The 25,517-nt window shown below is 40.3% G+C and overlaps 1 protein-coding gene across 4 annotated transcripts in view; it reads left to right on the forward strand.

Moving 5' to 3' along the window:
• Nucleotides 1-6,265: 6,265 nt before the first annotated feature.
• LOC117496706 (BTB/POZ domain-containing protein kctd15) overlaps nt 6,266-25,517 on the forward strand; it is a 42,013-nt gene continuing 22,761 nt past the window's right edge. Inside the window, exons 1-2 of one of the 4 annotated variants that reach the window (XM_034148442.1) lie at nt 6,266-6,394; nt 18,372-18,547. In XM_034148442.1, the coding sequence (XP_034004333.1) occupies nt 18,384-18,547 (164 nt within the window). In that variant the 5' untranslated portion in view covers nt 6,266-6,394; nt 18,372-18,383. Of the gene's footprint in view, nt 6,395-15,246; nt 15,952-15,986; nt 16,310-16,493; nt 16,691-18,371; nt 18,548-25,517 lie in introns of those variants that run through there. The other 3 variants (XM_034148441.1, XM_034148440.1, XM_034148439.1) reach the window with 3 other exon arrangements.

Here is a 25,517-nt window from a genome sequence, read left to right on the forward strand (position 1 = left end):
ACACACATGGCAGTTACACTCAGCGAGGCCTGCTATTTAAATCAGCAATGACTGCAGGAATCAAGCTTTTCCCAAAGTGACCCTTTCTACATTTCAGTGTTCTGTACCTACGCCCGGATGGCAGTGGGGCGAGGTACTGATTTAAGTGGATGTGTTATGTCCAGTTTTTATTGTGGTTGCAATGCGTGAGATGGCCCTGTTGATAAGTATTGTGAGGTTGGGTGTAGGGAGTCCAGTTACCCTGGCAGCAGTGTGTGTGAGTTTGGTCCCGTTGGTGACAGCGATATTGAAAAAGCAGGCGGAGCAGTACATGAGGATGGGTTTGATAATGCTTTGGTACAGTAGTAGGAGAAGAGGGGGGAAACATACAGTCCTTTGAGTTTAAGGATGACGGACCATCTTTGTTGGCTCATTGTGAGGGTGTCGGTGGTGTGTTGTTTGATGTTAAGTTTATTATTATATACTGTATATTTACACATATAAATAAAGAAATATACATATGTGCAACTGCGTGTCCAAAGTAGGAATACAGTGTTGGTAAAGACTGTTACTGAAAGCTAGGATAACCTGCTGTGTATTATCTCACACTGTAGATATGCTGTTTATAACCACATGATGGCAGTACTGCATCTAAAATGTTTGAAGCACCAACACTGGTACTGCTTCTGGTAGTACTCTGCCCTCTTTAATGCACATAGTGTAATGTCGTGCACTTTGGCACCCAATTTGCTGCCACCGTCACAACCGTCATGCCTCCTTTTGACACTAAAACATCCATGAAAGCCGCTGCGAGTCCTCTAATGAAGCGATATGCTGGTATTGGCATGAATTATGCAGCAGCTTTAATGAACACCAATCAATAAACATTGGATCTATAATGAAGCCGCTGCAGGCTGAGCGTTGCTTTAACCTTGGGGCTAAATCTCTACCTGAAGCGTTTTGGTTGATTAAATAATCCTCATCTCTGCCTTTTTTATATGTAAACAACATAGCCTCCCGACCAAAAAAACCTCTGACGGCATATTGTGGATGTATTTTTTTTTTATGTCAAAACATCAAGATTTGAGTAAAACATCTGGGTGCTGACGCTGATGGACAGAAGGAGGAAGGTAACAATATATTTACCTCGGTATAACATTTCGTTTTTGTTGCACTACAATTTGCACTTCAGTTATGACAGTTTAAACTTGACAAACACAAATGGTCTGCAATTTTAGCCATTGCAGACCATTTACATGCACAAAAATGCATAATAGGGCCCCTTTAAGTCAGTTACTCTGAGCTCCACTTGTTTTCCTACAGCACTTGCAAAAACATTTACATTTAAAGTCGACCTATCATGCTATATTTGAATAATATAGTGTAGGACCATACCTATATAAGGCATATTTATATATTTTTTTTTTCAAAATACCAAACAGATCATGCATTTTAGCCATGCCTCATTTTGCTCAATTTGACCATTTCTAGCTCTGTTTTTGCAAGGGCTGATTCTGTGAGAACAGCACCATCTACTGGCCTGGCATATGTACTACAGCGTCTCCAGCGCTTTCGAACGGCAATGGCCGTGGCTGTCTCCTCCTGATTGGTGGAGTTGGCCCAATAGCCGTAGCGCCACTGTCCTGACGTCAGGACAGTGTTCAAATCTGGATCAGTTTTTATCAGATCCGTTGCAGCCCCTTTTTTAGAGATTTGGGTATGGAGGAAAATAGAGAGGGTTGTCTTTTCTGACACTTGGTGAGTTCCCTGGAACACCGGGGACACATATTCATGTAGAAAAGACGTACAAAAGTGCATTTTGCATGATAGGTCCCCTTTAAAGTATCTGTGGTCGACAGAAACCTTGAATGCAAAAAAAAAATATCTAGGGACTACAAGGAGTCTACCATGGGAAAAAAAAGAATATCCACCTATTGCCGAAAATGTTATAGTACTTTGGCCATTTAGTTGCATTTGATTGGTTGGTACTTTTCTACATGAATGCATCACAAATTGAAGTACATCCCTTAACAAAAGAAACATTTTAACACCTGAAGAGCTACAGTCTCCTTCCCATATTTCCAACCATACAGCTTCTCAAACAGAAACATTAAACATGGAGGCAGCTGAGGCCCCCTGCTGATTCAAACATCTTAGCTTCTGTATCAATAAAGGTGCACCCCACATCAGAGAACACCTTCAAGTTATATTCACTTTGGAGAAACTCAACAACATTGAAAGCTTTATTTGACTTTCTTCTATTATATCCTTGTTGCTGGTAGCTCTCACAAACATCCCAAAAAAAAAAGAAAGGCAGCCACTGTTTCTCTTTAAGGCGAGCTTTTCGATGAATCACCCCCAGCGTGAGTGATGGAAGTGACGGAGAAGACACCTGCCCTGAACCTCCGCCTACAGAGGGAGGGGAAAAGTGGAGGGAGAGAGGTTGCACTGCCTGACGGGAAAACAAAACACACAACGAGGCAACAAACTCTTATTTCTTTCAGTGGTATGAGAGCAAAGAGTGTGAGGCTTATAGTTTATTGGTGTCGCAGCGTTTGGACTATATTTTCACATGGAGGCAAAGCATAAAATAAACCAAATATTTCATCAAAACCTTTTACCATTTTTTGTAATATGTACTCCTAAACACGCATGAAAACGCTGAAATGAAATTCCTAATCCAAAGGGTATGTATATACTTCCTGTCATTGTTAAAGTAAGGTGTCCAATCACCCAAAATCATAATTGATATGTAGGAGGGACTGTTATCTTTTCTCTTATTTCTTTCAGTGGTATGAGAGCAAAGAGTGTGAGGTCTATAGTTTATTTGTGTCGCAGCGTTGTTGTTTTTTCCTCCCAATGCCTTCCAACTCTGAGCATGGCCACGATGCCAGATCTGTCGGTGGAGCAATAGTCAGATGACATCACACTAGTTTGTAATTCAGTATTTGTCCGATGATCAGAGTTGTTTGTATTAGCAAATGATCAACATGAATTATACCATGTTGCCTCCCAATAGCTTTACTGTAATAGTCAAGATGTTAAAATTCTCCCTCATGGTCGGCAACAACTATTTGTTTTTGTTTGAGTATTTGTTTTGCCAAGAACCGTTAGAAATCCACCGACAATCTCTTTATTTGCAACATTGTCAGAAGCTTGATTAGGAAAATAATGAATTGGAGAAAAGAGCTTTCGAAATATCTGTTGTTTGCACTTCAGTTATTCTGACTGAAACTTGACAAACAAGTCACTTAAAAAATGACTCTAGAAATGTGCGTTTTTGTTTCACTCACATTTGCACTCGAGTTATCCTGACAGTTTAAACCTAATTTGACAAACAAGTCACTTAAATGAATGTTTGTTTCGTGGGTCTTTTGCAAACCCACAGACACACATGACATGACACGTTTCATTAATGTGTTGGTTTCATATCAGCCTTGTATCACACTTGTAGAAACCCACAATGCAACATGATTAACATTGTGTAATGATTGGTTAGGTTTAGACAAAAGATCATCTGATTGTTTGGCTGGCCGGCTCTGTTGTGATTGGTCAACCGCTTAGATGTCCCGCCCCTTAGCCAGAAGAGTGTTACATAGTGATGTCCCTATGTTACGGAAGTATACAAAGGAGTGTCAGTTTCAGACGACAAAAACTATTTGTTTCTGTTTGAGTATTTGATTTGCCAAGAACCGTTATGAATCCACCGACAATCTCTGAAGGGGAGAAGTGGAGGGAGAGAGGTTGCAGTGCCTGATGGGAGAAACACAACGAGGCAACAAACTTGGAGAGAGACTATCACTTATAGTGACAGGCCAGGAGGTGCCGTGCTATTAGCAGGCCGGAGGGGGGACCCTCAGCGAGGCCCACGATGGATGGGCCTCTCTCTCGGGACTAAATTAATACTGGGAGTGGAGTGAATTGCTTTTGGAACAATGTCCTCCTAAGGAGCTAATCAGACAGGAGTTATCTGGAGCGCCTGTAGGCTGGCAGAAGGCAGGTGCATCACGCCGACTCTCAGCGGCTGAAACACAGCGGAGGGCGTTTCATTAGACTCTGGAGATGATGAATCCAGAGACAGAGTTTACAAGGAGAGATAGTTTTCCGGGGAGAACTCGTAGTAAAGAAACAGGACCAGATAGAGAGGTTTCTAACTGAGCTCCAATGAGAAAACTAATGTTGAATTTCCATCGTACATTTCAACGATATAGTTCCCAGTAATTGATCTTAAGACACTTGGTGGATGGAGTTTAAGCTGTAGGCACAAAATGGACAAATTGTTACATAGAGGTCAAATATTGGTCACGTAATATCGATGGAGCTTAAACCACAATAGTTTGTCTGGAAATATTGTATTAACACACAAGTATTGATACTTTATTAAACAAACCAGTAATATTGCAAATACAAATCAACTCTTTGATGGTGACCATAGCTCTCTCTGTTTCTACTGGTGAGGTTATAGGAAAGTTGAGAAGGTGCAATTGCAATATACTGTAGGCATAATACACTATGTTTAGGCAAAATGTTTAAAACTGCTTCAAAATGATATTGTTGTAAGAAGTATCGAGATAATATCTTGTCGTGTGGCCTCTTGTGTTTCCCATCCCTTGTTGATATGGTGATTGTGTTGGCGAGCAGTGTCCATGGAGCAACATTTTCAGTCTTTTAAATGTTTCTTTCCAGTGTTTATCCTCCTTTTAGCTCTGCTTTGCTTTCCATTGGCTCCTGAGGAAAATATCTGTCTCTTTAGCTGCTAAATGCTCCACTATGTTCACCAGATAGTTTCTAACTTGGTTTGCTTTCCATTTCGATCTTAGCAGTTATGAACAGCAGATTTATCGATGAAAACGGTCTGCTGTGGCCTATAGTGTTGATTAGAGTAGAGAGAAAACCAACAGCACTGAAGTCAGAGCAACTTGAAGGGGGGGATTTAGAGTTTTAAGAGGGGTTCCCACAAGGAAATAATACCCTTTGCTGCGAATATATACATATTACGATTGTGCTTAAAGGTCCCATGTCATGGCCATTTCTACTGATCATAATTCCATTGTTGAGGTCTACTAAAATAAATGTATATTGTGCAATTTTCCAAACTCACATTGGTTTCTCATACAGCATCTCTGGATAGTATGTGTATTCACTCTCTGTCCTAAACGGCTTGTTGGAGCTCCTGCCCCCCCCCTCCGTGTGAGCCGAGTGGCCGTCTGCGAGACAGCGAGACACAGCGAAACCCAGCCTGAAACACACACACACCCGCAGCCTGGCTGGGAGTTTGTGTGTGTGCCCAGGCTGAGTTCCGCGCTGTCTCGCTGTCTCGCAGACCCCACACCAGTGAGCCAGCTCAGTGTCCCGCTCCTCGCAGCAGCGAGCCTCGCAACGTCCCGCCGAGTGTGTGTGTGTGTGAGGAAGTCCGCGGATTGGTCCAAACGTAACGGCTCCGCGGACGTAACGTCACTATACCCGAAATACGTCACTATACCCAAGAAGTAAACAATGGAAAAAGAGAAATCTCCAACGAGGCGTTCTGGGGCAGCATAGACAGGTCTTTTCTGTGTTAGAGTTTTACTCGCTACAGGGTGTACTTTGAGGGTTTGTGACTCTGCAGACCGTTTACATGCAGAAAAAGCTACATAACACACAAGGGGACGGGTAATAACCGGAAAAGCATGACATGGGACCTTTAACAACCCGTATTTAGCTTGACAAACATGTTGAAATGCATACAGTTGAGACTTCATCATAACATTGTACCTTGAAGGTGATTCATCTTAACCAAAATACCACCATATAGCTCAACAGCCTGGGTTTAACAATTATATGTAATATTTTCCTTCACACGGTCATTACTCAAATATTCACTTACATCTATAGCAGCTACGCCACTCGATCACTTCATGACTCTGTCCTCTCCTCCACTGACCAGCATTTTTGTAATACGTTGGTGGGTATGGGGCAGGGAAAACACATGATGTACTATAGGGGTCATTTTAATCCAATGCAGCCCCCAAATCAGTAGTGTTAGGGGTCCTTGACGGAAATAAATGAGATGAAAGACACTAAAGTCCTCTGTAGTGAGAGGGAACTGCAGCCAGGTGATATGTGTGTGCTTTAATGTAAAGTGACCCTCTTACATTTCATAGCTTTTCATTTGAACATTTTGATCAGCACAGCTTTAAATACGAATCATTTATCATCTTTAACTGAAGAAAAGAAAACGGTTTGAAATCCTTTTTTTTTTTCTACTCGCATCATTTAACAGTGAAAACATGTCTTATTCAAACAGAGACAAAGAAAAGAGACAGACCCAGCGACCAGAGGATTAATACGTCGAGAGAAACAGAAAGAAGATCCAAACTCTCTCGTGGCTGACGTCTGAACAGTGGCTTCACAGAAGTAATGCTCCATATCAGAGGTAGGAACTGACAGGATGAGGTCAGAGCTGAAACAGAGGGGGAATACACACACACACACACACACACACACACACACACACACACACACACACACACACACACATGGGTGATCCATAATGATGTGTGAGAGAATAAACTCTGGTTGCATGCACAAGGCAAACCCAGAGTTACTTATGGCCACTTAACACAAAGTGTTGGTGAAAGAAAGCGTGTCTTTGGGGCTCGTTGTCTCATTCTGTATCAGGGCGACCCGAGAGATCTTCGCCCCCGGCTCTGTCTCCCCTCTGGAGGACGGAGAACACACTGAGAGCGAGTTTCACTGCACAACACACACATATATCATGGGTTAACAGGCGGAGCACCATATGCAACAGAAACAGAGACGCTGGCTCTGGTTGTTGTGTGAAATAATGTAGAGAAATGCTACTTGTAGGAAGACTGAATTATTTCAACAACGGGTACATTACATTAGTATTTATCTAGGGATGGAGGAGGTGCTCAAATATTTTATTGAAGTTGGCATTCAAATATCAAAATACTGCATTAAGAGTTTAGGTCTTGCATTCAAACATAGGTAAAAGTAACGAGTATTATCAGCTACATGTATTTAAACACTCAAAAGTCAAAGTACTCGTACTGTAAAAAAACAACATGTTATATATTGCATTGTTACATTCTTAATGCTGTTGCATCTGTGCATTTGACTGCTGCCGTTAGTCGACTGTCTGCTAGTTCAATCTATTTGATCTTTTGTGGAGCTCACAACTCATACACTTCTAAATGAACCCCCACTGCATTATACGCCAAAAAGGTTTGAAACCATAGTTTATTAGTTCACCATGTATGGTATTTTATAAACGCACATACATTGTTTAATTTATGTACTGAACTATATGTTTTTTTAAACATATTTGATTTATTTGTAAAATCAATGGAGCCAAAAGTACAATATGTGTTTCCCAAATGTAGTGAAATTGAAGTATAATGTGGCATATACTAGAATAACTTAAGGAAAGTACCTAATTAGGTGCCACCAATTTATTGAGCTGGTACTTTTGAATATTAAAAAGCATATAATGAGTTAATTTATCAAAAGTTATTGGTAAGAAATTAGTTATTTTGATCTCTTTTTGCTTTAAAAAGTGTCTAGTATCCCTTCACATGGTCAGAATTTAGAAATAATTTGCCCACGCACTGCTTTGTCTACTGTTAAAGAAGTGAAACTCAAAGGACATGATGACACGTAAAACTGCGTTGTTCTTTGTGTGGCTGCAACAAAAAGCCCCACCAGTGTTCAGTGTTTGAAAACTGTATTTTGGGTGGTATTGCATGTTGTGACCATAACATGTCATCAGCCAGCAGCCAGCAGCCTCAGTCTCCCCTCTCCTCTCTCCTCTCTCCTCTCTCCTCTCGCCCTGGGCTCTGGCCACACTAGCTGGCACCCTCCCCCCCCCCCTCCCATCGCCTCTCTTTTCCTCTTTCACCAGGGTGCAGTGACCCACCTTCCCCTCCCCCTCGCTGTCACCCCGGGGCGTCGAGCTTCCATAGTGTCAGTGCGGAGGCCTCAGTGTTGACAAAGCAAGCGCTCCTTCAGAAGAAACACATCAAACCCCGTCCCTGTTAGAGAGCTCAGTGCACAACAGAAGGACAGGGACTCCAGTCTGAGTCTCGGGCCATTACTAGTCCCAACAACATGGGTGAAGACGGGAGGAAAAAAGGAAAAAGGCCCTTGAGGACGCCAACACGAGCTCAAACCGTTCAAGACGAGCTCCGTGTTTCCTGTCGACAGTGTTGTGATGGATGATTTTTCATGTAAAGCATAAGTCAAGGCTGCGGGTTGATGCCACCGTGACACATGCACTCTAATGAGGACTGTGGGTTCTCCGGTGCCAGGGACTTCCCCCCCGAGCCACGCTATGTGATGCATACCAGATGTGATTGGAGGCATCACACAGTTCACGTTGTTACTGCTTAAGCAAATAGTCGTAGCAACAAAAAGCAAAAAAGGCAATTTTTTTTTCCCCCTCTGTTCACACATTCAAAGCATGATGCTGGATATGTGTAAGACTGGTTTCAGCCAGAAGCACAATAACACATTTCAGAGGATTTTTGAAGGGTTTCACAGAGTATTGCACTTAGATTAAGAGGCTGTTAGGAGAGTTGGGTGAAGGATTTGACAACGGACACAAAACGAAGCCATAGTATCACCTCTCTCTCAAACCCCCCCCCCCAAAAAAGATACGCTTATGTTCTGGGAATATTTTTGAATGCTCTCGTTACATTTAAACATTATACTTTGACCCATTGCCCACAACATTTGGTGGCAATCTTCCTCCAAACATGTAAGAGGCCTCTTTTATCTGAAGGCCTACTGTACTTGTCAGGTGCTGAGCTCTCACTTACTGCGTGTATATTCTCTGTGATTAGAGCCTCAGACCACATGATGGCAGCAGAAGAGACTCTTTAACCAAATCTCAGCTACTGATCCAGATGTTGATGATCTGTCAGACTGGAAAGGAGATGTAATGATTTGAGTTTTTTAAAGGTTGTTCTGAGTCAGAATTGACCTCTATAGCTGGGAAATTAGCTAATAAATTATAATATCTGTTTCAGTCAGAATTCAGCATTTAATTAAGAGTTAACTCAAAATGGATTATTTGACCCCCTCTTCACCTCTTTAATAAATATATAGGGGGAACAAATCTTAAAACACAAATAGACATACTTATATATATATATGATATTTACTCTAGCCGGAGTAGCAATGCCAAATTATAGAAATAATAACAGTTAATTGATCTCAAAGTGTGAAGGTGAAACATATTCAATGCAGGAAATGGCCCTTGTGTTATAATATAGAATATCACTGGATTATTAATAGGAGCTAATTTATTTTATGAAATGCTTTATATTTTATGAGCTCATTTTGTGTGTTACTGCAGATCTCAGATAAATGTAGCTTTAACAAAAAAAGGTACTTTATAACTCTCTTTTAGGGGTAGAAGTATACAGCAGCATGAAAGGTTTAGTAAAAAGCACAAACTAAGTCAACAAAACCTCAAATGTGTACAGACTTGAGTAAATGTACTTTCCACTACACCGCTATGCAATAACTCTGCAATGGTCGAATTATAGTATAGATATATATATAATTCGACCATTGATATATAGTTATAGTATCGACCTAAAAGTCTACTGTGATGGGGCTTCATTTATGTATCAGATGATGTTCAAAGAGATAGTTTGACAGCAGCAGGGTCATTGCAGTTTTACTTGTAAAGTGATTCATAACAGCAACTCTCAAAGTACACAGAAAGTACACACTCTCTTAGTGCTCAGCTTTTTCTGAAACTTAATTGCCGGCATTAAGCACTTGAGGGAGTTCTGCAGTGTGCTTGTTAGGTGTTTGTGTGCATCACAACCCCACACGGTCTATTAATAAACCCACACCCCCCTCTCCCTCTCTCGCTGTGTCTCTATCTGTCTCTGAAATAACGAACAATAAGTGTCGCTGCTGCACCTCAGACACACAGCAACATCAAGCAGAATGTCAGATGGCTGGAAGAAGGCAGCGATTGACAGTGGGCTCCAGCAGGCATGCAGATTACCAAAAGCAAGTTCTCAATGTTCTTTTGCAACTTTCTCCACACGCCAGAGGGCAAAGCAGGAGTGTTGATCTGATTTGAAATGCTTGAAAGAGATTCTTGCAAATGCCCGCATTTAGAAGGGAAGATGTGACTGTACGTAGTGTGGGTGCTGTTTTCACCTCGGTGCAGAAGTACAGTGTGAAGGTGACCTGGGACACGTGGATTACAGAGACACAGTGTCGGCTTTTATGTAGATCACTTCAAAGTGAGAGTTTGAGAACAAAAAACCATGATTGTTGAAATGTTTTTGATTAGAATACAACAAATTCATATTTTAGTTAAAGGTCACCTATTATGCAAAATCCACTTCTTCATGTCTCTTCTACATCAACATGTGTCCCCTCTGTGTAAAGAGACTCTGAAAGTTTCAGGAAAAAAGATTCTCTCTCTTTTCGTCCTGATCCATTTATATAAAAACCTGTCTGAAAATGAGCTGATCAGATTTTGGTCCACTTTGTGATGTCATAACGATGTTTTGGCTTGTGTAACCATTAGCCAATCAGCCAACCAAGGTAACCCCCCCCCCCCACCTTATCACCTGAATCTCCTCCTAGAGCACCATTGTGTTCTTTTTAACCAAATCTCTCTCAGAGGGGCGTGGGGAGGGGCTCCTTATTTTCATCTAAAGTAACAGACAGAGAATCAGCACTTTTGAAACAGGGCTGAAACAGAGGGGATTATGGGATGCTGCAATGATCTGTTTGGTGTTTGGAGCCAAACACTTCAGAGACATGTTCTGTATATATCTGAGACCTATAATATATTGATGAAAAACAGTATAATAGGGGACCTTTAAACCACAAAAATGGTAGCTTATGTACGGTGGCCGACAGGTGCAAACACGTTATAACGATCCAAACACTTCCTTTAGGGAGAAATGCGCTGCAGTTTCAAAAATAATGCAAATATAAAAACCAAAATGCAAATGGAGACACATCTTGACTAAATTAACACAAGCGAAACGCTGCAAATAAAAAACACGGCAAATTTTAAAAAATGCTGCAAGAAGCTCAAACACAATGGAAACCAGGTGACACTAAAAAGTGACGCATACAGCGTTTTTATTTGTAGAATTTTGTTTATGCAGTGCTTTTAGTAAACGCTGTAAAGCTTTTGTCAAGTTGGTGAATATTTTGTAAATGGTGCGAATGTGTTATCAAGATGTTTCTACATTTCCTTGTCTTAATATTTGTTCTGTTAAAGGATTTTTTGGGGGGGAGTTTTTACCGCTATACTGTACGTCTTAAGGAGAATCTCCATTAGCACTAGCATGACCATAATGGTACGTCTACACAGCAGCGTTAAAAAAATCTTGGAGGTGGGCGTATCTGAAGCTTGGGGATTTTTTTGCGAACAACCAATCACATGAATCTCCCGCCCGCGACATACGAAGCAAAAAAGCCCGAAGTAAACTGGATATAAACTCCCCAAACAGGCGAAAACATACCACTGTCTCTGCCACCTCCCTCCATGCCTGGCTCCTCCGGTTAAATCCCGGTAGGTCTGGTCATAAAGCACCGGGTGATTGATTCGCTACCGCTAATTTCTCCTCCATTTTTTGGAATATGAGGAAATGACCTGCGGTATGTCTCTCCCAGCATACACGCCGTTTGATTGGCTATCGCTTGAACTGTCAGATTTGCATACACGGGATTTGATTGGCTGACACTTCCACCTCAGCCTCAAAAGTTGAACATTGTTCAACTTTGAATCCTGAAAATCCTGAAAATCTCCGCTCGCCTGCCCACAATGCATTTCGGCGAAAAGTGAGGGAAAGTGACGTCACCCCATTCAAAGTGAATGGGCAGAAGCGTTTCAAGATTTTTTTAACGCTGCTGTGTAGACGCACCGTAAGCCATTCTTGATTTAGGTCCACACACGTATCAAACACATTTACACATTATAGCCTCATAATTGCATCAATAATCATATTTCAGTCATGTAATTCTGAAATGGGACATTACGCATCACAAGTACTTTGACTTCCATAACAACACTTGCCATCAAAACTACTTTATTAGCAGTACTCATATTTACTAATGAGTGCTGCTACTTTTACTCTAGAAATAACAGATCTGAGTACTTCTTCCACCACTGTACTGCATGCTGCACAGACTGTAAATCCCCCTGAGGCAAATATGTGATGCAGGGCTGTATAAATAACATTGACTTGACATTTAGGGCCACTAACAAGCACCGGTAAATGCATGCTTTTTAGGGACCACATGGAAACTAAACCTATAACCCCGAACATAAACATCTCGACCTTTCTACATGAGTGCATCCATAAACAGTGATCATTCACAGTGTTGCTGCTAACCAGCAGATGGTACTATGTCCTAACTTCCTGTTATCTAGCATTATTATGTGTATGGAAAAAGCAGCATTTATTGATTCCTCAATGTAGGACTCTGGCCTTCTGTATTTCCACACAACACAAAAACACACATTTAGTTACAAACCACTGAATTTAGATCTAATTAAGTGTTGGATTGTGTTTATAATAAATGCAGCAATTGGACTATGATTGTGTTGCATCATTTTATGTAAGTGAGGTTACATTTTTGAGTATTTCTCAGTAAAACGTAATATAAGTACTATGCCGTACAGAGTTGTATAGCATTGTTTATTACTTCAAACGTTATACATTAAAGGGGCCCTATCATGCTCATTTACAGGTTCATATTTGTATGTAGTGTTTCTACTGTGAAAAATCTCCATGCTTTAATGTTCAAAAAGCTCTTATGTGTTTTAAGGACAAACTATCTTGGAGAAAGGAATAATATTGTCCTCCTTTGTGCCACTTTATGAAACCCCACTATTAGCACCTGCTTTTGAACCTACAGGCAAAGTTATTACTCTTCTAAGGTCATGCATTAATTCATACCCTTCATTTACATATGCTGTCTGAAGGACAGTTGTTCCTTTCATCTACGCAGTTTCATCTTTCGTATTGCTGCTTATTCATTTTACCTAAAAATTAAGCAAAAATCTATATGGATTTGACTTAAAGAAATGCAAACATTACAATTTTGGGGAAATTAGGTTGAACAATCCTTTAATGAATGCTAGGTTAGAGCGGTGTTCTTCCTCTGTGTGCATCAAGGAGACAAACACATCAATAATCTCATTACTTGGGTCCAATATTACAACCGTCTGCATTTTCTTTCTCCCCTGAAAAGCAATGTTTTTGACTCATGGTGACGTTTTTGTTTCAGTAATAGAGGGAACACTACTTCCTCTCCTTCCACCTGCTCCTGCTGGTCAGAAGAACAAATGTTTCGATCTGTTGTGAAATCTCAAAGCCGAATGCAAATCCTGATGACCTACTTCTTCCCTTCGACATAGACACTCCGCTAAAATCCATAAATTAAGGAAATTAACTGATGGGGCCCGGGGCCACTTTGTAAGCTATTTAAATCTTTAAATTTACAACATCCCTGCATACTTCATGTAATTGAACTAACTCGGGGCTTGTTTCCTTTAATGAGAAAAAAAATCCAGTTTCCCCTGCAGTTCGTACCTCTGGAAACAACAAATCTGTGCCGCGAGGGATGATGGGATCGCTCTGAGGCGCGGAGTCTTTCTAATTACAAAGACTTGAACCGCTTCAAGGAGCGACGCTTTCACACTCCCACTATGCTGCTGCGAAACCACCAGTATCACTACTTTATTTTATATCTGAATTATTGACATTTTAGATGTAGGAAGATACCGTAACTTCGAGTATTGAGGAGTAACGGATTACATGTAACGGGATCATCAGGATGCAATAAGAGCTAACTGTTTTCTCTTTACAGTTCAATTAAAAATATGTAATCAGATTAGTGTTATATTTTTTAACTGGGGATAACTAGCAGGATTACAATATTAAAATACATTTAAGAATGACATATTAAGAAAGGCAAGCACAGGGTTAATTAAAAAATGTATTTCATTACAAGTTACCTAATGCATTCAGTAACCTAATCTGAGTATCACAATATAACATAATGTAACCGGATTACTTTTAGATGACCTCAATATCAAATGCAAATGAAACACAAGAGAAATAAATATCAAAAGTATGCTTCAGTGTTTTATGAAAAAAAAATGGACAATGTCACCTTAGAAAATGAGAAATCAAGATATTTAGGTAAAACCTGCTTTACTCATTACGTAATCCTGTTAAATGTAATCCGTTACTCCACAAGCCTCATTACAACACTTCACTTATTTTTCTTTATATAATGTATTTTAATTCAGTAGGTGGACATGTGATTTATTAAACAAAAGATTGTGTTTTGTATTCAAATTATGTATTAAACTAAAATAATATCGCTAAAATGTATTGGTGTTTGATATTAAAGTAATCCAATGGTAACGAAAGTAATCAGGTTACTTTTATATTGAGATACTTAAATTAGGTTAGATTACATTATTTTACAGGTAACTAGTAAATGTACATGTTTAATTAACCTCCTTATGATCCATCCTTATGATTAAGAGTATATTATTGGAGTATTATACCAGGTAACAGAAAATAAAAGACCATTTAAAATGCCACAGGATCAATAAGATATCATATTTTTCGTCTTTAAACAATAGAGACCTTTCCTAAAAAGTGAAACTACATTTTCTGTGGACCAATAACAAGTTCCTACACTGGTTGGCGCCAAATATCAAGAAACGAGCCTCCCACCTCTCAGGATGCTGGTACAGAGTAATTACTGGGCTCAATGTTTCATCAATTATTCACAGTTATTTACCCGCAAATAAACACACATTCAAATAAATAAATAATGCTCTCCTTGGTGTGAGCACCTGCTTGTCTCCCTCTTTATCCTTCACCAAATTTGGCACACCACTTTTACGCGCTTCATCATCACCTGCATGGTGTCTTTATATGTTTAAAAAATAACAATTGTCATCCAGCGTCTTATTTTCCCCCAAAAAAAAGAAGTCTGGAGGCTGACTGCTTTCATTTGAGAGTGAAGGAAGGGAGGGGGGTGGGTTGTTCTGGGCAATATCTCCATCTAAGCCCTGCGCTATAATTGAAATGGCGCATTTGGCTGCAGGCAGGTTGTGAGGGCGCTTTCTGCAGCAGCATGCATGTCCATAGACGTCATTTGATTTTAATGGCCTGCAGGAAATTTGGTGTTACAACTCCAGACATTAAGGCGAGAGAGGGAGAGAGGGAGAGACAGAGGGGGAAAATCACCGCGTGAAAGATATTGGTTCAAGGATATCTCTTCATTTTCAACATATTTTTCCTACTGGGACTTTATCAACAAGTTACTGCGCCTTTTATTGCATGCTGCCTGAGTGAAGGACTATGGCTTTAAACTTTAGATCCAGGCTGGAGATGGAGATGGAAATGTATGCCTACTAGCTGGAACTGCCTGGGGAACTATTACATCAGACGAAATGACAATGATTAAAATCTGCTTTTTGCTGCTCTAAATCCATTGAGCGACAGTTGCCTGTTAGGTTTCCAACCCCCTACAACTTCACACCGTTAAGGGAACCCGTCTACTTTAGCTGGGGTAAAAATTAGATAAGTTATTATATCTTTGCAGTCATAATTTCGGGAATAAGGAGGGGGTATATCACGTTTTTCCTTCCTTGAGAAAATTGCCTGGGCGAGAGAGTGGAGTTGAGCTAATTGTAGCCTAATCCCTGGCCCAGAGGCACTTGGGCTGCCCGGAGCAAGATCTTTCTTTTTCAGCTCTGCTCTGTTATTTAGAGACGGATTATTGGCTTTCTTCTTCTCATAACAAACCACAGGGGCAGTTTCATTTAGGCAACAAAAAGCAAGAACAAGAAGAAGCCGAAAAAACGAAGCAGGAATCCAACAAGAGCGCACAATTTTACGCGTATCCAAAATAAGAGGACAGAAGAGGAAGGAGATCATCTCATCTATGTACAAGGTAAGGAAGCTTCCTGTGCGCTTTGGTACAAAGAAGCTCGCTGAGGACAGGTCGAGCCAGCCTTGCAATAAGAGCCTTTAAAGCCACAGAGACTCTTTCGCAAAAGCAGTCCAGCCCGGCCACAGCCTGTAGTGTGTTTTTAGAAGGCAGCTTTGTGTTGGGATACACAGCAAACACTTGGCTTTTCCGTGCGGCAGCGTAGAGGTTCGTGCCGGAGCTGGATGCTGGTGTAAGTGTACCACAGACTCGAGGGCATTTGGAGAAAAATATTTGAGATTTTCCGGGGTTTTACGCGGACAGGAGCTGGGACTGACCGCCGGCACGGATTTCCTCTGGATTCCCTACGATGTTTGAAACGGTATGGTGAACATTTTTTCACATAATCTGATGTGTTTACGCACAGTGCAGCCTGTCGAATAGACGAACCGGTGCTAAAGAGCAGCGTGGAAACTAGAGGGGTTTACCTTCCTCTTTTCCCTTTCTTTCTCGCAGTTTTTATCCAGCGCCTGATGAATCACACGTGTCAGGATCCTGATTTTAATTGTACAGCATGGAATAAGACGCCATGTTGAGCATTGGTCGAATTAAAGGCAGAGCACATCGTGTGGAGTGGGATGTTGTACCGGGTTGTTCCCCATTCTAACATTTCCGTGTGCGTACTATTTCTATCGTGTACGCAGAGGATTTTAATATTATTTGGATGTCTAAAGGATGGAATTGGCTACAACACTTTATGAGGGTCAGTGGAAGGAGGCAGGGGAAAGTTGATGCTTTTACGGTGTTTTGTGGAGGAATGTGTCATGTATGGTGTGTGTGATTGTGTAGGGGGAGATAGAGAGTGATTTAATGAGACAGATGTTGAATGAAATTATGATTATTTGGGAGCTTTATATGCATTTTTCTCTCTTTTTTTGTTCCGATTATATTATACATGTATCGTTGAATTGGTAAGGAGTGAAGGAGGGGGGATACCGGTGTTGGGACCCCAAACTTCTTCATTCTTTACAAGTTGTTTTCCTCTTTTTCCTGGGATTTGAAATGTAATCTCGTCCTACTGTAATCGAATTAAATTAACGTGATACTGCTGTAAGCCAGGCAACACCCTGAGAAAAAAAGGAAAATCCTCCTGTCTCGTTTTTTGCCCAGCGGCGTTTGTGCTCTCGGAGCCGAGGGGCTGATCTGGCCTTTCACACCGGCCTCTGGTTTACCATAAAAGCAGGACAAACAGCCCATAATATGCAACCACACTTACCGATCAACTCTGCTGATTTACTGGAGGGTGAAATCCTATTACCCCAATCTGTTGTGTAGTTGCACAGTGGAGCTCAAAGTAATATCCAAAGTTTGGTTGTGTGTTGCGTCAGGAAAGGTCTGTATTTCAGACCAAAGCGCCTGCAGGGGAACGGATGAGTAATGATAACACAATGTGACCTTTAGTCACTGATCGTTAGGGAAACTTAAAGTAAGAAAAATCCTATCCTCTCCTGTTGTGTTTTACACTTTGTAGGCACTAAAATGTGTCCACTTTAATGTTGGAAAACAAAACGCTCTACTAAATTGGACCCAAATGCATCCATTGTTTTCCAGAACCATATGGAGTCGTATCGAAGTCTTTAAAGAAGATAGATTTCATCAAACATTTCAGCAGCTAATCAAACCCAGCTGCTGACCTCAGCGTGCACCATATCTCAAATCAGTTCCCAAATCTGGAGCACTTAGATTAACACGAGGTTATATTATATGGCACAAAATGTGATCTTTCTGACATTTTGTCAACTCGTTTATGGAGAGAAATACTTCATGATTGGGCCTGTTACTGTAGACAGTAAAGTGATGCTTTTGGCGCGTTTTTCCGCGTGTTCGACTAGCCTATGTAATAATGGTGAAGAAGTCACAAGTGACAAAACAAGCCATCACCTCTTTTGTTTTTGAATGTACGTGTGCAAAGAGGAAGAAGAAAAGTTACCCCCCACCCCCGTCGTGTTTTCTGGCTCTCAGATTGGTGGTTGGTGTGTCTGGGTGCATCACGTCTAACACATACGGCGACCTTTAATTAGAATATTGCAGCAGCAGTTTGTTTTATTCCCCTGGAGGCTGACACCTAGCATTCCTCCCTCTCTCTCACTGTCTTTATATCTGTCCATCTCTCTCCCCCCTCCTCTCTTTCTCTCTCTCTCTCTCTCTCTAATAAGCATCCTCCTATCCTCGCCTCCGGTGCTGCATGGAAAGATGCAAACATACTTAATTAGAGCGGTGGCAATAATTTCCAGGCTAAATATGCGACCAGACAGACATGGAAGTGATCTGATAGCATTCAGAGAGGATCTGCTCCGCGGTGCACCAGCAGCATAGTGTTGTTGTGTGCTTTTTTCCAAATGCTTACCACCACTCCCATGGCTTTTTTGTACACTTGCTTTCAGGAGGGAAGAAGCATGTCTCGGCTGTCTCTGACCCGCTCCCCGGTCTCTCCTCTGGCCTCGCAGGGGATCCCTCTGCCGGCTCAGCTGACCAAATCAAACGCCCCGGTGCACATCGATGTCGGGGGACACATGTACACCAGCAGCCTGGCGACCCTCACCAAGTACCCAGACTCCAGGTAAGACGCGTCTCTCACAGGAAATTCATGTATCTTATGTCACAATATTATGACTTATTGGCATTTTAAAAAGTGTATATTTTGATTGAAATGTGACATCTTCATTCATGTGAGACTCTAACTTAACTTACTTACTCCAGGTAGGACAGTTTCTCATATGCATAGGATATTAATGTATCTTATGTCACAATATTATGACTTATTGGCATTTTAAAAAGAGTATATATTGTGATTTTAAATGTGAAATCTTCATGAAGTTGAGACTAACTTAACTAATTTACTCCATAAAACATGTCTCTCACTGCATTAGTTTTAATAATTATTTCTAATTTATCATCATCAATTTAAGGATTTATTGGCATATGTTGATTTATTTGTGATATCTTCTTTAATTTGAGACTCTAACTTAACTTACTTACTCCAGGTAGGACATACTCTCATACTGAATGCATCAGTTCTCGTTATTCCTTTCCTTATCAGAGTTTTTTTAATTTATTGGCATTTTAAAAAGTGTATATTTTGATTTAAATGTGATATCTTCATTAATTTGAGACTAACTTAACCTACTCCAGGTAGGGCATATTCTCATACTGAATGCATCGGTTCTTGTAAATAATGTCCTTAATTATAAGAGTTTTTGAGTGATTGGCATTCTAAAGAGTGTATATTTTGATGATGTGATGTGACACTTCATGAAGTTCAGACTCTAACTTAACTAATGTACTCCATACGACATGTCTTTTACTGCATTAGTTTTAGTAATTACTCGTATTTATCATCAATTTAAGGATTTATTGGCATATGTTGATTTATTTGTGAGAATTTGAGACTCTAACTTAACTTACTTACTGCAGGTCACTCTATGCATTACTTCTAGTAATGACTTTCCCCTGTTTGTCCCAATAATACGATTTATTGGCATTTTAAAGAGTGCATCTTTTGTTTTAAATGTGAGACCTCCATGCATCTAACTTTACTTACACTAACTAGGTAAGACACGTCTCTGATGTGCATTAGTTTGTTATTAATTCCCTATTTATCAAACATCAATATCAGGAATTATTGGCATTTCTTGTGATTTAAATGTGTCTTTTTCATGAATTTGAGACTCTAACTTAACCTACTAGGTAAGACGCATCTCTCATATGCATTAGTTTTATTATTAATTCCCTATTTATCTAACATAAATATCATTTTCCATAGCCATTTGAAGAGTGTATCTATTGATTTAAATGTGAGATCTTCATGAAATGGGGACAGTCTTTTTACTTTATGATGGGAATCCTTTCCAAATTAAATCTTCAAGTTGATTTGAATTAGTTTATATCTCTATTTAACAGCTTAATTTAGCATTTTAGTCATTAAATCAGTTATTAAATAATTGAACTGGTGTTTTTCTTAATTAGGATTCATTGGATTTATGCTGTTAACAAGTCATTTAGCTGACTGGCATTAGCACAACTTCACAACTGTAATGTCTTTTCGAACAATTTGGGGAAATGTCTCATTATTTCAAAACTCTCATGGTTCTAAAACGATAAATTTGATTGTTTTTCTTTGTTTTAGTCATGATTATTTTTTAATACACCTCCAGGGCTTTTGTTTTTTTGTCTCCTTTCATTTGCATTTGGAAATTCAGCTGCTGTCAATCTGGCCAGTGCAGATGCTTTCACATGTTTTAATTGGGATTTTAAATGGTGGTAAATTTACATGCAAACATTTCTGCGTGCGCCCCCTATTATAGTCTGTTTATTTGGTCAGTAGATCAGAGTGCTGTGAGGGATCCTTGGAGGGAAACATGACGTAAATGTGTGGATCATAGAAGCTTTGAATCTGATCAAATCTAGCTAATTTGGGTGTTGAATACAGATTCTCTGACTAATTTACACCTAAGCTTTTGCAACAATAACCTCTCACTTAAAGTCATTATTAGTGTCAAACATAGAGGTTAATTTCCAGACACTAGATACAGTAAAGCATGATGACTTTCATGAGTATACTCCTATGTTTGAGACACAATCACACAACTTTTCAAATAGAAACATGGCTGGTATTTCAGGGAAACGTTGACACCTCAAACACTTGCTTTCTATTATCTCAATTTGTATTTGTTTGGACAGGAAGAGAAAGGAACTCCTGCTTTCTGAGGCATCTGATTCTCTCATGATCAGTGCTTTTATTTTTTGAAGCATGTCCATTGTAAGATTTAGTCATCATGATTCAGATTGTGTAAGAGCTGTTGGTAATCCACCCTCCCACCTCATCACGCTTTTAGCTCCATGCTCCAACAAGGTGACACCAGCGGAGGTAGCTCTGAAAGGAGAAGTAATGATCTCTGTTCTCTGCTGATTTCCATGCTGTACATTTCCTCCTAAAGCTAATGCAGTGTGTCGTTCACTACATGATACACTCCTCAATTCTGCGTCAGCTGACAGTCCCATGTGGGCCAGGGTAAACATTCACCAGGTTGTTGAAAACCTGCCAAATTGGCTACAGGATCCCCTTAATCCCTTGGTAATATAAATATGAAAGTCTTGATAATCACAGAAGCTGCTGACAGGAAATCCCTTTTGTTCCTGACATCTAACACGAACAATAAAGCCAATCGCAGACAAGGGTTTATAATTGTTTCTGTTAATAGGGTGGTGTATATGCGATTATCCAGGGGCAACAAGACAGGAGTTTTTCTAATAAAAAAAATGCTAATGATATTCAGATTTTGGAGTAAAAACGGTCAAATGACACATCTTGTGTAAAACCAGCTCTATTTTTCATGAACATCTTACATTTTTTTTTCTTTTCGTAATGCTCCGGTGCAAGCTTCACATGTTACAAAGACGTTATTCATATGGGGAGAAGAAGAATAGCACAGATGAAGCACAGAGTCATGTCAGAGCACCCAAACAGTGTTATTACAGAGAGAGTAAAGACCGGATACCAGTGTGAGTGTTGGTGGGAGTGCTTCTCTTTCACACATGCTCCTTTGCTCCCTCTCTCTATCTCTTTCTGTTACTTTCTCACTTTCAATCACACACACACACACACACACACACACACACACACACACACACACACACACACACACACACACACACACACACACACACACACACACACACACACACACACACACACACACACACACACACACACACACACACACACACACACACACACACACACACACACACACACACACACACACACACACACTCTCTCTCTCTGTTTCTCTCTGTTTCTCTCTCTTCCAGCCTCCTCAGTGTACAGTTGGCCTCAGGGCTCCACTTTCCGTTGGAGCCCGTGGAAGGAGGGGCCCTTTTGTGTGAATTAGGATAATGGCTGACAGCAGAAAGCAAAACAATTACACTGGCAAAGCCGCATAGATATAGATATATTTATATATATATATATATATATATATATATATATATATATATATATATATATAGAGAGAGAGAGAGAGAGATATATATATATATATAGACGCTGCATTCAGTCATGTCCGGTCAAACAGGCAAAACCGGAAACTAAGTAGTGTTAGAAGAAGTACTCGGATCCTGTACTTAAATAAGTATGCATAGTATTGTCTAAAAATACTCCATTACATGAAAAAGTCCTGGTTATGATTAGGTACAATTACAAAAGTATTAGCATCATGATGCAAAGAACCACAAAAAATATATATAAGTACTCATTAGGTCAATGGCTCATTTTGGGTTATCAGGTAAACATACTTCAAATATCAAAAGTAAAAGTACTCACGGATAAGTTCACAGTCTTATATTGTTATGTTTATTACATTAACCTGTTATACATGTAACAGCATTTTAGCATTGTAGTTAATGTGGACCAAATGTAGACTGTGTAGATAAGTGAGTGTTAAAATAGTCTAGAGTTGAAGTAGAAAGTAGCATTAAAGGGGCCCTATTGTGCTCTTTTGATGTTTTCCACAACATAGTGACATCACGTAGTTACAGTAGCGCTTCTATTGGCTAGCGCTCCAACACATTATACGTGATAGTTCAAGGGGCGGGACATGTTTAAGCAGTTGACCAATCACAACAGAGCCGGCCAGCTAACCTATCAGAGCAGACTGGACTCTGGTTTCAGACAGAGGGTGAAAAGAGATGCTGCAGCACAGACAGTATGAGAAAAATAAAGAGCTTTATGAACATTAGAGCATGGAGACATGTCCCAGGAGAGACACTTAAGGGACATGAACATTTGTATAATAGGGCTCACTCTTAATGAAAATACTCAACAATAAGTCGAAAATGTACTTAGTTACTTTCCATCAGTGAAACTAACAGAGCAGGGTTAAAGAGTTTAGAGTTGATGATTACTTTTAATAGATTGCCCCCTAAATAATGCAGCATGCCAAGAGAAAGTTAGTCTAGTAAGTAATGTGTGGTTATTCATCTTCTTCTGTGCGGGCCATATTAAGGGACAGGGGTCATGAAACATTGATGCTCTCGCTGCGCCGCTCTCTCAGAGGAAAGTCTCTGTTCAACAGAAGCTGGGGGATTAAGGGGGGAATGTTTCAGAGACAAGGAAAGTATTTTGAAAAGACCACTGGATATTTTTCTCTTTGAAGACGAGTCTTGTTGGTCGACAGATCTGCACGGGCTCCATCCTCTTTTAGTTACTCTTTCTCCGGTGCTGATAACCATAATTAACACAGCAAACAATATCTCATCTTTTACCGTTAGCATTCACTATATTTCCTTTCCTTTTTACTCCATTTCACGGTAAGGCCTCAAGTGCGTTTTGCTTCTTTAACATGGCACTAACACATCGCTGTGATCTGAAGTAAAATGAGCTGTTTGAATTTGAGTTTTAATCGCTTAACATGAAATAATAATGAGAGCTAATTGTAGCTCTTGCACAGGAACAGTAATGTTATGTAGCTGCAAAATAACAGAGAAAATGTTTTGGCAACCTGCAGACAGACATTATGATAGCTAGCAACACAAATTGTGGGAATAAGAGTCAGTGACGGTTATCAGTGGTTGTGAAATTGAGTTTTCTCAATGCAATCACATCTGGAAATATACAACGCCTTCAATTATTATATGTTCCAAGATAACCATGTAAGACAATTGTTGTTGCTGTTTTCATATTTAATGTAAAAAACCTGGATGAAAATTACACATGAATCTGATTTGATTGTAATCAACCCTAACCACATATTTAACCACTTTTTTGTAAAATGTTTGACTTTTGGGTTTAATCGCTTAACATTAAATAATAATGAGAGTTAATTGTAGCTCTTGTGCAGGAACAGTAATGTTATGTAGCTGCAAAATAACAGAGAAAATATTACACATCTGATTTGATTGTAATGAACCCTTACCCTAACCACATATTTAGCTACATTAAAGTAAAGTAGTCCTTGTTTTGGAACTTCTTTCCCCTCACCTTTTGTAAAAGAAGCACATTTTCAATCTATTTTTTGACTTCACACCCTCCTTCCTCCAAAGCGACTGTGTGATGTGAGGCAGGACACACTCCCTGGGTGCGTTTGTTTCACTTTGCATGCAGCTGCTTGCTTTTATTAGGCGCCCATTAGCGTCTCCAGATAGCATCTGTTCCCTGTAGAATCAGTGGTACCTGAACGCCCCTCCACCTCCTGCAGACCCCTCTCTGCCCTCACTTTATGTGGGAGATCTGAGCTTTTCCTGTCCTCAATAACCTCCCACACCCTCCCTCCTCTTCCTCACTCTTCCTCTCTGCATATGGAGTTGTGTCTGTGTCTTCTCCCACTCCTCTCTCCATCTCTTCTCATATTCTGTTTGTTTCTCTGCATCCCTTTTCCCTCTCTCTTCTGATTTCTTTGTCTAGTCCCTTTCTTCTTTCTCCACATCAATCTGCTTTTTTGTGTATCTTAATTTCTCCATGCATGCCTCCCTCCCCCCCCCCCCAACACCTTTTACTTTCTCCCTACCTGTTAAAATTACCCCCCTCCTCCCAACCATCCAATTCAGGGATTTAACTGAAAGGGTAAAAATGAGGAGACCAACAGAGAGCGAGAGAAGGGAGTAGAAGAGAGGGAAAGGAAAAGAAAAACAGGCAGCATTTTAATTGCTTTTTAAAAAAGTGGAGATGAAAAACAGAGTTAGCCTGGAGGGGTATGGTGAAATTCTAGCTGGAAGAATTGCAAGACCATATGAGAAAGGAACACCTCGGGCGAAACAGGGAGATGAGTATTGGTTTTTTATAAAGCATTTTGCATCGATTTCCAGAGAGAAAGCGAGCAAGGGAGAAGGATGGAGACGGAGGAAGAGAAAGAAAGAGTGGAAGCGACGGAGGGAGAGAGAACCATCTTTGCTTCTTCACAAGTCAAAGAAAAATACATTTGACGTGATAGCTTCAGTGTGTGGAGTCGACACATCGGGGTCAGGAGATACCTGATACAACCATTAGATCCACGCTCACTTTGACAAAGTAAGAGGCTTGTAAATGCAGAGAGATGAGTGGAGCCAGCCCCCGCTGTTTGTTCACGTTCCCACTGCGGCTCCCATCCTCTCCTTCTAATACGCTCTGACAACAACAGTGCTCAGGCGGTGCTGGGTTTGTTGGCCGGCGCGTTATTGCACATAGCTTTTTTTTTAAACAATTTTCTTTGTCGTACAACTTTGTCAGCCGACGTAGAAGCTGTTACCGTGATTAAGGAGCAGATTACATGGAAGTGATGATAATGACAGCCACGCAGCGCCCTGCCAAGAGCCGTTTCTCAGCCAGACGAAGGGAAATGTGCGGGGAGAGAGGTTACGTGCAACAGATTTCATGTGTAAATGAGTATTATTTACACTGCTAAGGCATTCCTGGTGAGGGAAATGTTCGAAATGATGCATAAAAAGCAAATTCTTTAAACAGATTTAAGCTTTTGTGACACAAATGGGTAACAATAATTCAACAAACCTTCCCCAATATATCAGATGTTAAAACACTGCTTTTAACTATTGAAAAG

This window comes from Trematomus bernacchii, unplaced genomic scaffold, assembly GCF_902827165.1.
Source record: "Trematomus bernacchii unplaced genomic scaffold, fTreBer1.1, whole genome shotgun sequence".
In the NCBI taxonomy this organism is placed as follows: domain Eukaryota; kingdom Metazoa; phylum Chordata; class Actinopteri; order Perciformes; family Nototheniidae; genus Trematomus; species Trematomus bernacchii.